Source organism: Paroedura picta, chromosome 6 (genome assembly GCF_049243985.1).
Source record: "Paroedura picta isolate Pp20150507F chromosome 6, Ppicta_v3.0, whole genome shotgun sequence".
Classification (NCBI taxonomy): Eukaryota; Metazoa; Chordata; class Lepidosauria; order Squamata; family Gekkonidae; genus Paroedura; species Paroedura picta.
The window spans coordinates 78,298,985-78,314,901 of NC_135374.1; the positions used below are offsets into that span (position 1 = coordinate 78,298,985).

Consider the following 15,917-nt stretch of genomic DNA (forward strand, 5'->3'; position numbering starts at 1 on the left):
GGGCCAAGGGACCAAGCCCTATGAAGATAGGTTGAGGGACTTGGGAATGTTCTGCCTGGAGAAAAGGAGGTTGAGAGGGGACATGATAGCCCTCTTTAAATATTTGAAAGGTTGTCACTTGGAGGAGGGCAGGATGCTGTTTCTGCTGGCTGCAGAGGAGAGGACACGCAGTAATGGGTTTAAACTTCAAGTACAACGATATAGGCTAGATATCAGGAAAAAGTTTTTCACAGTCAGAGTAGTTCAGCAGTGGAATAGGCTGCCTAAGGAGGTGGTGAGCTCCCCCTCACTGCAAGTCTTCAAGCAAAGGTTGGATACACACTTTTCTTGGATGCTTTAGGATGCTTAGGGCTAATCCTGCGTTGAGCAGGGGGTTGGACTAGATGGCCTGTATGGCCCCTTCCAACTAATGATTCTATGATTCTATGATTCTATGATTCTATATGACAGCTCTGGACTTCACTCGGAAACCTTGCTTCCCCATTGGTTCTTCAGCAGTTGCCAAGGGTTGTGGTGAATGGTTGCCAGGCCAACAAAGTGAGGGACAGGGTGTCCAGTCATGAACCTGGAATCCAAAGTTTTGACTCTGGTTCACCTCTCCAGCTATGAGGGAGCTGGGGCTTATGTCTACCACATCAGCCAGCTGCTGCTTCCCCAGCCACCCCCTCTCGGCTTTTGCATTTTGGGGTAATGCTTGATATGTGGCTGGTAGGTGATTTCTGTTTCATGCTTGTCACAGCTTTTCACAGGCAGTTTGGGAATAGGGCCACATCCAGTTTAGGTGAGACAGAGCCTGTGTGCTTGGTTACCCTGGACTGGAGATCCTCACAAGGGGTTTTGGGGAGGCATCTGCATTATGGTCAACTAGATGGCTGGAACACAGCTGTAACACTCAAGTGGTAAGAGAACCATACAGTGATGGATGCCCATGTGGGACTCCTGGACTTGCCATCACACAGAAGCTCCCACAGCAGAGGAGAGGGGGCTGTCACTGGGTGACAGGTTAGTTATATAATGCAGGATCCATGCTCTATGTTGTAACAAGGCTCCTACAACTGTATTTTATAAGAGCTGTAGTTCTTTCTTCTGCAACTTAATGCAATCTTCTGGTTATTCTTCCCTTCATCCTCACTCCTCCTTTATCCCTCAGTACACTTCTTAACTCTTTGTCATTTCACACATCTGAGGGACCTGGGGGAACTGTCCAGTAAATCAGTGGCCCTCAACCTTTTTTGGGCTGGGGGCCGGGGGGGGGGGAGAGAGGCCCGGGGACCTCCCCCTCCCGCAGAGGGAGGCCTGTGTCTCCCCCCTGCAGCGTGGTGCTCGCTGCACCGGGAGGCGGCCCATCGCTCCCGGCGCAGCAAGCGCACGCCGCGAGGGGGGGAGGGAGGCTCAAGACAAAGTCCCATCTATTTACTCAATGCAAGGGCCCATCCACTTACAAGAAAACAGTAAAAACAAATCATTCCAATAAAAAAATGAATTAAATATTCCAAATCAATAAAAATTTGTACCATAAATAAAGCTGGACAGGGATGGTTGGAGGCCTTCCTCTCCAGGCCTTCCCAGGCAGGGGGAGAGGAGCCTAGGGCCCATTGTATTTTAAATTACAACGGGCTACTTTGCTAGTCATGTCAATAATAAAAACAGATAATGCAAGCAATTTCTGGCATTACAGCACATGAAAACCCAAAAATGTTTCGAGTATTTGCAAAGCCTGCCATGAAGCAAGACAGTGAACCTCCCTAAGCTATTTGTCCGTGCCAGAGGACTATGAAAAAGAATGGGCTATGTGTAAAAACATAAATAATAGCTAGCTATACATTCTAGCAATGACACACCTGAGATTAGCATTCTAGTGGTGCTTTTGTTTTCATTGGAAGCTTGTTTCATTGGAAGCTTGTTGTCATAAACAGAACTTGTTTGATTTGGCTATATATATCAAGAGCACTGACTAAGAAATTAACAGCAAAACCAGAGTACCCTCATTCTCAAGTTACGAACAGACCTTAACAAAAAAAAATGCAGTTTTCCTTTCAAAGGCTTGGATCTGCAAGCAGAAACCTAAATGGACTTAGCACAATTCTGCTTGTACAATATCTTGTGCAAATCTAGTTCTTTTAGATTCCTAAGAACGGCTTTGAAGGGCCCCCTGCTGCTACCGCCGTGGCTGGTCAGCACACCCAGCAAGGCGGCAGGCGCGCTCAGCGGGCCCTGGGGACACCGTTCCCAGCCCCCCCTCCCCGCCGATCCACGGCTTCTGAAAGTCAGAACGTCAGGGCAATTTTTTTAAAGACCTAGACCTAATGCATTTTGGGATGACAGATCTTCAGAGGTAAATTATACACATGTAAATAACATATTTATACAATTTTCAATAGGGGGTAAAAAAAACCTTATTTAGTCTGGCATGGCTACTTCCAGTCCTGATTCCTCAGCCAGCTTATATTTTATTCTTCCCGTGCGTATTAGAAAATCCCACTCTGTGATTCTCTGAGGAAATGTCCAAAATGAGAGCTTGGGTTGGTGCATTACTTCTTCAAGATACTTAACAGCACAAGGCAGCATTAACTAACCATTGTGAGCAAAAATGATAACCACTGGTGCCATAGGAAATAAAAACCCTCTGGAGCATTGCTGTGCTGCAGAGAGCAGTATTAGGCAAACGGTGGGCTACTGTGCTAGTAAGTGAGGATCCTGTCTCAGACACACAGGGCTTTATATGCACATCATTATGCAGATCAGGTATTTATCACAAATTGTGTACAGTGAAGTATTTTGGCTATATAAGGATTATAAAATTCATTCTCATAAATCTTCAAAGAAGCTACAAATTACATCTTAGTGGGCTCTAATTCACAAAAGCTCTTGTCACAAAAGCTCTTGATGGTTTAGATGCTGTAAGATTTTGGGGAGTGGGTTTGCTCTAAGGCCCAAAGGTCATATGAAGCCCAGTGAACCAGGCAGGAGGTGGTGTCAGCAAGTAAGCCAGCAAGTAAGCCGGGGGGAGCACTGTGGATGACGAGTCAGTAGGGAAGAGAGGAAGCAGCAATGCAGGCAGGTAAGTAAGTACAGCTGTGGTAGGGAAGGAAAGATAGCAGTTATACCAGGGGTAGTCAACCTGTGGTCCTCCAGATGTCCATGGACTACAATTCCCATGAGCCCCTGCCAGCAAATGCTGGCAGGGGCTCATGGGAATTGTAGTCCATGGACATCTGGAGGACCACAGGTTGACTGCCCCTGAGTTATAGGATGTGGAAGGGTGAAAGGAAGAAAAGCAACAGGGCAGGGGGAAGCAGCTGGAGTAGAAAGGAAGAAAAAGTGCTCAGGATAGTCCTCTTGCTCTAGCCATGTTTCCTTCCACCCCTGAACTGAGCAGAGGTGATCTGTGCAGCCAGAAGGTTGGGGATAAAGAGATGGCTGGGGGGGGGGGGGAGTGACAGAAAGTGCTGAAGGGAGGGAGTGGAGACGGAAGAGAAAGTGTTACCAGGCTGGCAAGAGACAATGGGGTGGTAAACTGGAAGCCAGCATGGGCGGGACAGGATTTCTGTCCTCTCACAGATCTCCAGCTTGTACTTTCTAAAGCTGGTACACTTTGTGCTCTGAAGCAAACAGCGATGGAACAAGTGAAAGGGAAATCATTAAATCATCAGACACCACTAAACCCTTTTCTAGAAGCACCAGACCAGCCTGACTTCTATACTAGAAACCTGCATTTTTCTTCCTCACAAACCACTTCCAAATAGCCACTTCTTGTCATGTAGTTTTTAGCCACAGAAAACAACAACAAAGATACACCACAGCGCCTCATGAGGGGCACATCCTGGTTTCTGACAGTTGCTGGCAGGTATAGTCGCCATTTGCTGCATAACAGCAGCTGATAGTTGGTTAACTCAATGGAAAGATACACTACTTTGTGCTCAAATGTTCTTTTTCCTTTTTCTATTTTGAATTATTTCATGGTCACAGAAAAGTAGAGACTGCAGTCTCACACTTACGCAAGGAACACAACAAAAATAGAAACATCACACTGACTATTAAATCAACATGTAGGGTTACTGATTTTCTATCATTCTGAGCTCATGGAATTTCATAGAGTCTCATTATCAGCACATTGTGTATCATAGTGGCAGACACTGCATTTCCATAAGCCATTTTATAACACCATCTTCCAGAAGTATACCGTAGGGTTCCATGTTAGGTCAAAATCAAGAATCCAAAGTGTTTTCAGCAGTCAATCAATAGCATCCAGATATTCTGTTCTATATCCTTAATCCCATTGGCTTCACATGCATAACTTTAATCAAGTAATATCCATTATTAGAAAATAAGCCCCAATGGTTTCAACAAAACCTAAACCTAAGCAGATATCCCTGGACTTTCCTTTTTTAAAATGTAGTTTCTTGTCTCAAAGGCAGTAGGGAATCCGTAAATGTGTGAAGAGTATTTTCACTGTGAAAGTATTTTCAGCCTATTAATTTTTTCTTAAGAGAAATATTAATCGTATATGTAAATGAATTTCTTAGCTGGGACAGGTTACCAGAAAAGGGGGAAATTCTGATCTAAGATTACTATAATTTAGAAAACAATTCTAATTCTTTTTGGCATCTTACTTAGGTATGTTCAATGGGGCTTACACCCAAGAAAGTGTTCTTAGGATCACACTATTATTTTGTAATATTACATTAATTATTATTGTTTTTCATTGAATTTGCATTTTCAATTTTGGATAAAGGTTCAACAAAATTGAATGAATGGACATAAGATGATACCCCCTTTTAACTGAGATATTTGAAACCAGCACATATTCATGATGAATGCATGGACCTAAATGTTATCTATGCGTAAAGCTCATCTACTCACTTGATGAAGTAGTCTCTCCCATCTCTGTTTGCCGTCATCTCCCATCCATAGGAAGATCCCTGGTTCAAGCTCCAGGTTCCTGAAGGGGGAGGCCAGCCTGAAGACTTGGTCCTGTGACTAAAACAAAGAAAATTCATTAGTGTAAAGTAAGAATTCATCTTTTCATTCAGTTCAATATATTCTATGTATCGACCAGAGAATGGGTTCTGTTTTTTTCAAGTGGTCTAGAATAGTGGTCCCCATCCTTTCTCAGGTCAGGGACTGCCTCCGGAGTGAGGGGAGAGCCAACAGCCCGGGGTGTTGTGCAAACGTGCACGCACAATTGCAGCGCATGCGCGTTTTCACCACCAGGTGGCGCTAAAGCACACACGCGGTAACTGCGCACATGCGCGTTTTTGCCACAAGGGGGTGCCAACGTGCATGTGCAGCAACTGCGTACATGTCCGTTTGCGTCTCCGGCATGCCGGCGGCCGCGCCTGCCTCTTCCCTTCCTTCTCGCTGTGGGCGGGGGGAGGTCAGCACGGCCGCCCGGTACCATGGCCTTCGCGGCCCGGCACTAGGCAGTGGATCGGGGGTTGGTGACCCCCTGGGTCTAGAATATGAAGGGCCTCTCATCCTACAAAGCATTTTTCTAGTTTCAAGTCTCAAGACATCAATGTATGACCAATGTTCCATAAGCCAGAATTTATCAGCAAGATGTATTTGGCTACTTTTGTGATGCTTCCCACTGCCCAGCACGGGAGACATTCTCCCCATACTTTCATCTCTGTAGCCAGAAAGCCATGAAACGTAGGACTATGGCATTAATCAACAACCTGTACTTTGTGAATTCAGATATCATGACAAACCTTAATTAAGACAAGTTGTGTTTAGCTACAGCTATACAATGAGCCTTTTGTGGCGCAGAATGGTAAGGCAGCGACATGCTATCTGAAGCTCTGACCATGAGGCTGGGAGTTCAATCCCAGCAGCCAGCTCAAGGTTGACTCAGCCTTCCATCCTTCCGAGGTCGGTAAAATGAGTACCCAGCTTGCTGGGGGGTAAATGGTAATGACTGGGGAAGGCACTGGCAAACCACCCCGTATTGAGTCTGCCATGAAAACGCTAGAGGGCATCACCCCAAGGGTCACACGTGACCCGGTGCTTGCACAGGGGATACCTTTACCTTTACCTTTACTATACATATCTAGGAAATCACAGCCCTGCATCACATTGATGTAAATGCATTGTCTCCAGCCAGTGTTATGGCACAGGCAAATTTTAAAGGTTGTTGAACAAAGAATGCAAAGTACACAAAGGGATTCCAATGTGCTGCTCTTTTAGAGAGCCAGCATGGTATAGTGGTTAAGAGTGGTTGCTTCCTGCTGAATGGCCTTGGGCTTGTCACAGTATGACGGTGCTGTTATTACCATGCAGTAATGTCAGGGCTCCCTCAGCCTCACGTACCTCCCAGGGTGTCTGTTGGGGGGAGAGGAAGGGAAAGCAGTTATAGGCTGCTTTGAGACTCCTTTGGGCAGTAAAAAGCGGAGCATAAAAACAACTCTTTTTCTTCTTCTAATTCTGAAATTAAATGCATGTGGAATGTACATAAAGTTGCCAACTGAGAAAAATGTTTCATGAATGAGTATTTGTCTTGTACCTTTCTTATACTATACAAAAACAAATGATATAATAAAAGGCTTCCGAACAAGAGGCAACTGCCAACAGACCAGGGAAACTCAAAACAATCCTGACAGGAAATGCCAGTCTTCAACAGCTGTTAATCAAACCACCTGGGCATACTCTCCCTCACATCCCACATACTTTCCCATTTCCAGCTTCATGTTCCAAGCAAGGAAAAAAGTGCATTGCAGGCATACATGTTTCAAGAGGCCAGATCTCATATACACAACCATATTGCTGAAGCCATAATAGGTACACGTTTGGCAGAGGAGGAATGGCAGACCACTGGGAATAAGCTGTCTTGAGTTCTATGACAGAAGAAGGATGTGATATAAAATAAATATAAAGAAATAAAATCCTGTTTCATTGTATTTTATCTTTATTGTCACTAGGAAAGCTGAAGCCATAAATCTGTGCAGGAAAAATTCTAATTATTAGACAGGGTTTCAACAGATTTCCTATTTTCTTTTCACTTCTTAAAAATCAACAATTCTGACTTTTCGGGCATTTGGAAGGTGGAGAGGAAGTTGCCATGAGTGGGATGCAGTTGAACAGCTAATATGTTTAGATTTATTTTAAAAAAATATTTTGAGAAAAGAACAGATAATTCTTGTAGAGAGCAAAGGAATGCAGGTAAGTTACCAATGCAGCAGTTATCTTCCTCCAACTCCATATACTCGCATATAAGCCGACCCGCATATAAGCCGAGGCACCTAATTTTACCAAAAAATCTGGGCAAACTTATTCACTCGCATATAAGCCGAGGGTGGGAAATGCTCCATCATCACAGGCTCTCCCATCCAGCCTCCACCCAACAAATACAGAAAAGTCAAGAGGATGAATAGCTGCTGGATTTTGTACCTCGCTTTTCATCCACAGAAACCAAAAGAATAGTTTGGAAGACGTGATTAAGAAGAGGAAGAATTGAAGACAAAAGGGAAAAAAAGATCAGAGTCCCCCAGTCAAACCACTGATGTCCTACAAGCTGCCAGATCACTGATTGGCTGGTTGGAGCAGGTTTTTATTTCAATTGGCCTACATACCCGCGTATAAGCCAAGGAGGGCTTTTACAGTGTGAAAAAGGGTGCTGAAAAACTAGGCTTATTTGCGAGTATATAGGGTATTTGATGTATAGCAACCAGTTGCTTCCAGATTTAAATGATGTATCCTTAAAATCTCCTTTAAAAACATTTCCTTGGCAGCAAATTCAGTGGTGATTTTACATTTACATGTCTATTCCCAGATATATTTTCACAGACTCTGAAGAGGCAGCACGTAAATATCTTAAACAAATAAACAACGTATACTTATTGATAAATAATAGCTGTTATCTGATGGCTTTGTTTAAACCTAAAATACCAGTACTCAAATTTCAGTCACATGACAGCCTCTACAAGAACCTTGTTAACTTGTCGTGTCCAGTGTTTTGAAACAACAGAACCTTGCAAAAGCCTGGAATTAAGTTAGAAATAAGGCCTTAATTGTATAAAGAAGTTAACATACCCACATTTCAATTGCAGGTTTATGCTACAGTCACATACTACCATGTATTGAAAAACAATGTGAATAAGTCTACTTTAAAGATTGGCAATTTAGAGAATTAGGATGAGGAGCCATTATTTCCCCAGAACAGCCCCCCCAAAAAATTGTTATTTAGAACAGTTAACTATTTAGTTGGATTATTTAACTATTTAGTTTAGAATATTTTAAGGTGACTAGATTGTCCCGCTTTTGGAGGGACATCTGGGAGCACCTGGCAAATATTACAATACTGTTTTTGCATTCTATGCGTTCTATGAAAAATTTTGTTGCTCCATATAGACCAAATTTTTAATCAAGAATCCCCCCGGTCAATGGTGTCCCACTTTACCAATGTTAAAATCTGGTCACCATAGAATATTTAGTAGCCTCTATTTTATTTACTGGAATGCCTATGTTATAAAAAGCTTCAGGAGCTGATAAGCAATCCATGAGGCTGCCTTTGCTAGAGTTCCCAGAAGAGGGCAATCACCATTATCGGAGGGGAGAGGCTAAAGCCAGGGCAATTTAGCAGATTCAAATTCATCGTTATTCCCTGGCGAAAATCACCTGGCATAACACCATGTCAAACAGCTGATTACTTTCAGCAATTATTCCCCCCCCCCCTCAGTTAACTGATTTTGACTAGTTTGAGATAAAACAGCTTTAGAGAACAGGTAAAATCTTCTGGCACAGTGATTATGTCATTAAATTAACCCATGCATACAGAATTTCTTAAAGTTAAATCATGATCATGTCATTAAATTATACTAACTAGATAATTCCTTGCAGTTAATCCATTCATTGCACCTGTACAATCTGATTCATTTTTAAAATGGCAAATTTCAAACAAAGCACGCTGCCTTATTTTTGCATCTGTGAGGTCAGTTTTCATTTTTGATGTCCTCTGTTTCAGAAGCTATAACAAGAACTGGATGGAATATTAGCTGGGATCACGGGCAGACAATGAAAGTACACAAAGACACAAAAATAGGAAGTCTAAAAATCTACCTCAAATAGCTATTCTTCTGTTTTACTATGAGCCCTTTAATAAATAAAGCTAGAGGTGCTAGCAGTTAGGAGGAAAACTGGGGAAGCATTCTAATCCTGCAAGCAAGTAGTGTAATTGTATGAATCCATAGTTGCTTTGATAAATTTGAACTGTTCCTTTAAAAAAGATTTACAACCAACAAACAGTACATTAGCCAAAACGTCAGGTGATTGAGCATGACATGTTCAGAATACGCTCAGGACAATGGTCATCATCAGCCCTGCACTGTCTATATTAGATTAAAGTTAGTATAGAGGCCTATTATAATACAGAACATAAATGAAAAAAGAGGAAAACCATTTTTCTTCTTCATTCACCTTTGTAGAATATAGTAAGATTTTGTTTTAAGATTATTCACAGCAACATCTAATGTGGAACGTTGTGTTTATGACAGTGAAGAACGTGGTATTGAATAAAACACTAGCTTTCGTATATGGCAGTCAATAAATAATCTTCAAATTTTAAACACATGTATAATGATACTAACAAAGAATATATGATTAGTAATTCTTTTGTTTATTTTGTTAGAGGTAGAATTTTTCATCATCTTTTTTCTCTAAGCATTAACAATACAATCCTGTGCAGAATTACTCAAATTTAACCCCACCAAAATGGAGAACTGGCCTGTTGTTCATTGATCTCTTGTATGCAGACACTCTTTGGGATTGCACATGCACAGGCCCGCCGCAGAAGACTTTTGCTCACATCCTCCAGACTATGCATGCATCTGCCTTCCTGCTGGACGCACCATGTGTCCTATGGGCAGAGCACTCCCCTTTCTCTGGTTCCTGGATACTGCCGCATAGCTTCCTCCAGTCTGAATCCATGGAACTTGAAGCAGGGTTGGTTGTGAGAATGTCTGCACACAAGACGTCAATGAACAACATTGACAGGTAAGTGCAACCCTGTTTTCATTTTCCATCTTGTAGTGCAGCCCTACATTGGGACCTTTGGAGGTGGGGAGCTCCCTAGTTGGAAAGGGACTGTAGAATTCCCTTTCCAAATTGGGCTTCCTTTCTTTCCTGCAGGTCCAGGGTATAATGTTTGATAAACACCTATTTGGAAGGCCCAGTCACTGCTCTTCAAATCTCTTCCAAAGGCACCTGGCAAAGGAATGAAGTGAATGTGGCCTTGGCTCGTAACGACTTAGCCTTCACCTCTAAGGGGCACAGGAGGTACAATACTCTGTAAGTGGTGCTAACAGCTGCTAGCACCCATCTGGCTATTGACTCTGATGCTGCTACTTTGCCCTTCCATGGACCCCAATGACAAAAAAGACCATGTTTTCCTAAACCGTTTCATTTAGTCTAAATAATATAGCAAAGCCTGCTTCAAAACTAAATAGCGGAGTCTCCTTTCCCACTGAGAGGAGGCTTGAGGAAAATAAACTGGTAGGTTAATTTCTTGGGAAATAAAGAATTTAGACATAACCTTTGGGCAAGAGCCCACACCAGGATGCAACACCATCCTTTCCAGGAAAAATTGGAGGTATGGGAAAATCAATCCTTAATGCAGCTAGCTCCCCCATCCACCTAGGAGAGGTGATATCCACCAAGAAGGCCACCATGTTAGGATCTCCAAGGTGGCTAGGGCCATAGGTTAAAACAGTCGACCCAAGAGAGCCAATAGGACCACCAATAAAGACCATTACGGACTACCCTAGATTTCAATGGCAACATGTTCATTAAGCCCTTCAAGAACTGCCCTGAGCCTTTGGGGAGAGTGGTATATAAATTTAATTAATAAATAAATAGAGTGCTGAGCTAGTTTGTGTGTGAAGATCGAAACCTCTTAGACTTCTGTGTGGAAAGCTACTAGCATTGCCAGATGTGTTTAAGCTAACACTACTGAAATACCCTTTTTCGCTAAGGATATTAGGTATTCTAGGATCTCCCCTATAGGACAAGAGAAGGGGCAAACTCCTCTGTCCCTCACCCAATTCTCAAAGTGTGCCCACTTCAGATTCTATGTATATTTCGTAAAATTCTTCCTCGACTTAATTAGGACCTCTCTTTCTCCCCTGGACAGGGGTTCAGGTCCAGTAAGACTCTCTATCCTGCTAGGTAAAACCATGCAGTCTACCTGATCCAGTTACCTAAATTCTATCAAGTCTGGGGTTTGGGGAAGGTCTATTACCTGACCCCTCATTAGTCTGAGTAAATGCATGTACCAGTGTTGGTGGGGACATCTTAATGCTATCAGGATGGCATCTGACTGATCACCTATGGAAGCAACTAGCTTAGTTTGATAACTATCTTTAGTTAGGACCACCTGGAAAAAACAGATTCAGATTCCTTAGCCATCAATGCAGGGATCAAATAACAGCTCTTGGGATTGAAAGTCTCTTAAAGGGACTATGCCTGCCAGGCTTGAATCAACTGAAGAATCATCCCTGCAATCTTCTCATATACTAACTGGCATATGGTACTACTGCCGTTGTCAAGTCCACGAGGCTCGATAGGAAGTGGGCAGACTGCCACTGGTTCCAGCCCAACTGTCACACCATGGAACCGCTTGCTAGCCCCCTATTCCTAGGAAGGAAAGCACAGGCAACCTTGTAACCCAGAGAAGTTCCAATAAACGTTGCTGACTGAGCAGGAACCAACTTAGACTTTTCCTTTTCTTTTCCCTGGATAAGTCCGGGACCCACAGAAAGGGCTTTCTCACACAAAGCCACCTTGAAGTGGGAGGTCCTGTCCAACCTGGCTTTTGGGGTGAGCTTTTGGCAATCCTCACACGCAGCCATGTTATGGGCCTCACCCAAACAGAGCAGATTCAAATGGGTAGCCGTGTTGGTCTGAAGTAGCACAATAAAATCGGAGCCCAGTAGCACTTTTAAGACCAACAAAGATTTATTGAAAGCATGAGCTTTCGAGTGCAAGCAGTTCATAGTCTGAGGAAGAGTGCTTGCACTCAAAAGCTCACACCTTGAATAAATCTTTGCTGGTCTTAAAGGTGCTACTGGACTCCAAACAGAGCAGACAGTGTTCAAGCTTCTCTGAGTGCAGTATGTTAGCCCCACACTTGCAGCACTTCTTTAAAATGGCTTTAAGAAGCCACGATAATATCAAGCGAAATGATGAACTAAGCAGAGCTGGTTGAACCCATCCTCACTTTGCGGTGGCAAAAATGGAACTGGGGATAGGTGGCTGCTCCACTCACAGGACACAAAGTCCATCTGTCTGGAAGGTGGACACATGCACAGTCTAGAACAGGGGTAGTCAAACTGTGGCCCTCCAGATGTCCATGGACTACAATTCCCATGAGCCCCTGCCAGCGAGTGGCAGCCGCGAATGCTGGCAGGAGCTCATGGGAATTGTAGTCCATGGACATGTGGAGGGCCGCAGTTTGACTACCCCTGGTCTAGAAGGTGTGAATGCCCGCTATTGCAGCTTGCTTGGAAAAATCTTCCATGGCAGGCTTGTGATTACACAGTTCCAATATGGAGCTGTACTACAAGACGGAAAATGAAACATAGGATTGCACTATAAATTTCTCTAGTATCATACAATCTTATTTGCCTAGTAGACAGTTTCTAATATATGCCAGGAAGCTGCCCTCTGAAATGGAAACGTATGGGCATCCCATTTCCAATTTCCACAACATTTTTATCTAAGTTTTTTTATTTTACTTTGTTTCTCCTCTGCCTTTCTTCCCAATGGGTCCGAAAACAACTGACATCATACTTCTCCATTTTATCCTCACAGTCGGTTGAGTGAGGATATGTGACTGGCCCAAGGCCACCCAGCAAGCAGCCATGGCAGAATGGAGGTTACAGATCCCAACTTTATTTTATCCTCAGATACAATTTTCAGAGGTGGCTCAGAAGTACCATGGTGATGCTCACAGTTTCCAGATGAAAGGGTTTTGGTTTTACACATACTGCTTAAAAAAGTACGGTGACAGGTTGTTATGGATTGAGTGGGAGCAGAAGATTTTATAAATACAGGGTGAAGACAACATGACAAAAGATAAAGTATGTGCTGTGCTGCCTTTTGTCTGCAAAATTTTTCATCCAGGGCTAATCTTCCCCACCTCCCAAACCAGCTGCTTAAGCCTGAAGAAAGCTGCTACCTAGTGCTATTTAATTACTTCTGATTGACTACTGAGTGTTTGTATTATTTTCTTAGTGACCTCTATATTTGTTAGTCATTCTGAACAAGAATGTGGAACAGATGTAAATATGCAAGGGAGTGCATCTTTTAAAAGGCTCCCTGCTCTTCCTTTTCCTTGCTTTGCACCAAGGAGCTGGAACACTATTAAAAGTCTCCAAATGCAGATGACTTTCACATGGACACACAGTTCCCTCTGAAAACAAAGAACAACAAACCGCAGGACAACGTTTGCAAAAGTTCAGGCCAGCATCATACACAGCAGGGTGCACAATAGTGAATTGAGAGCTCCTCACATTTTGACCCTCCCCACCCAGTGTTTTGAGATCTCCTCTGTGCAAGATTGAAGAACAAAAGACTGATTCCCACTGCTAACTTCCATCATAAAGCTGAAGGGAAAACAGAGCGTTTCTCCACTGGAAAGTTGGTCATTACAGCACTGCTATAAGTGGAACCTGCCAATTCTGTCTGCTTGGACTAAAATTCCCAGTTAGAATATTTTGGTTCAAGGTCTGCAACTTCATAACAATGGTGCAAAAGATCTTTGCAGCTTAAACAAAAAATTCATGAGAATGCCTACGGCACAGTCTTATGCAGGAAGGTGTGCCATATGAGACACACCTGTTCACATACAAGGGTGCTTATACTAAAGACCCTCTCACGCTATAGTATGACCTCAACTCTCATAGAGCGCAGTGCCGATTCTAAAGGTTATCAATACAACAAAGAAGACTTGCTTCAAGTGTAACTGAAAGCTGCATATACATACACAGCTGCTTAAGCCAAAGTTCTGACATTCCATTAACTTTATGTGTTGGAAAGCCAATTAAGGCAGGTTAAACACCTGTCAGGCATTTACTCCAATTGCTTCCCAAGTTGTCTGCTGCCAGTCTGGGTGTTCAAAGTTAACATACAAAGACTGTCAGCACCAAAGTGCTAGGAAGCAACAGAAATTCCTCACTGACCCTTTTTAACCCAACAGTGCAAGGACTGACTATAAACTCCTTAGGACCGTTTATGCACTGGGACCTTCACTGCTCCAGCTCGTGTGCAGGAGCACAAATCGGGGATGGATGAGGCGCACCAGGCCAAATGCTCCCCCATGTGGGTGCAGGAAGAAATGGGGCAACCTGCCACGACTTCAGCCTGGCATGAAACCTCCAGTGCATAAACGGTCTAGGAGTGCAACAGATAAGCTGCCTCAGCAGCATAGCACAATGATAGGAAGGTGACGAACACAAAGAAGAAAAATTGGTTCTTATATTCCACTTTTCACTACCCAAAGGAACCTCAAAGCAACTTGCAACAGCCTTCCTTTCCTCACGCCACAACAGATATCCTGTGAGGAAAGAGGGGATGAAAGAGCTCTGACAGAACTGCTACGTGAGAAGAGCTCTAAAAGGCTGTGACTGAGCCAAGATCACCTTCCAAAACATCCAGGTGGTACCTTGGAAACTGATCTCTGTAGTCTGGAAATATAATTTCACAGGAACCCCATATCCCACCTGGAGACTGGCATCTTTAATTTCCACATGGGTCTAATTGTCCAAAGGGTACCTGTTTGCAAGAGGGGATTTATCTCTGCATCTGCAGAGCTCCCAGTAATAATTGCAGGTCATTTCCAGGCAACAGCCCCCCTGGAGAAAAGCCCTGGCTTTGGATCCCATGGAGGTGCAGGGATGCCAGGCTCCAGGTGGGAAACAAAGAGAAATCCTAGGTGGCAGTAATTGCTAATATCAATAATGAACATAAAATAATTCATAAACATGCCACAGTTTCTTCCTTTAATGCAAATATTTAAGTGATAGCAACATTTGCTTAAAGAACTGAACACCTTTCAGTCTATACGCTCTTCAATTCAGTACAATATCAGTAAATCAAAAACAGTTGTATATTACATTCAAACATGAAAACCTACAGAGGGCAAAGAAACTACAGAGGGTTCCTCAATTACTGCATCCAAGTCAACTTTTCTCTATCTATCTATCTATCTATCTATCTATCTATCTATCTATCTATCTATCTATCTATCTATCTATCTATCTATCTATCTATCTATCTATCTATCTATCTATCTATCTATCTATCTATCTATCTCTATCGCCCTCCCCAAAGGCTCAGGGTGGTTTATATCAAACAGAGATAACTGTACCAATAACTCAGTAAATAATAACATAATAATAACTATAACATTATGAACAATAGAATATTGGGGAGAACAATAACTCAGTGCTTACTGATGGCCCAGAGGGTTGGGTGAGCCTGTAATGCTGATTGGAGGAGGGAGGCTGAGAGGGGCCATTTGGAAGTGGTGGTACTCATAGAATCATAGAATCATGGAAGGGGCCATACAGGCCATCTAGTCCAACCCCTACTAAACGCAGGATAAGCCCAAAGCATCCTAAAGCATCCAAGAAAAGTGTGTATCCAACCTTTGCTTGAAGACTGCCACTGAGGGGGAGCTCACCACCTCCTTAGGCAGCCTATTCCACTGCTCAACTACTCTGACTGAAATTTTTTCCCCTGATATCTAGCCTATATCGTTGTACTGCGTGTCCTTTCTTCTGCAGCCAATGGGAACAGCATCCTGCCCTCCTCCAAATGACAACCTTTCAAATACTTAAAGATTATTTAAAGAGTACTGGTCGACCTCAACCAAATGTCTGGTGGAGGAGCTCCTTTTTGCAGGCCCTGCGGAATTGTTTGAGCTC

At 43.1% G+C, this 15,917-nt stretch overlaps 1 protein-coding gene and 1 long non-coding RNA gene across 6 annotated transcripts in view; one reads left to right on the forward strand and one right to left on the reverse strand.

The window, feature by feature from the left end:
- The window catches only part of FRMPD4 (FERM and PDZ domain containing 4), a 373,615-nt gene that overhangs the window by 85,934 nt on the left and 271,764 nt on the right, over window positions 1-15,917 (reverse strand). For all 5 annotated transcript variants that reach the window (XM_077343239.1, XM_077343240.1, XM_077343242.1 and 2 more), the window contains exon 2: window positions 4,864-4,980. In XM_077343239.1, coding sequence (XP_077199354.1) covers window positions 4,864-4,980 — 117 coding nt within the window. The remainder of the gene's footprint in view (window positions 1-4,863; window positions 4,981-15,917) is intronic.
- On the forward strand, window positions 525-6,884 carry LOC143840127 (uncharacterized). The gene is made up of 3 exons (XR_013232037.1): window positions 525-708; window positions 4,915-5,009; window positions 6,681-6,884. It is a non-coding gene; the product is annotated as an uncharacterized LOC143840127 (long non-coding RNA).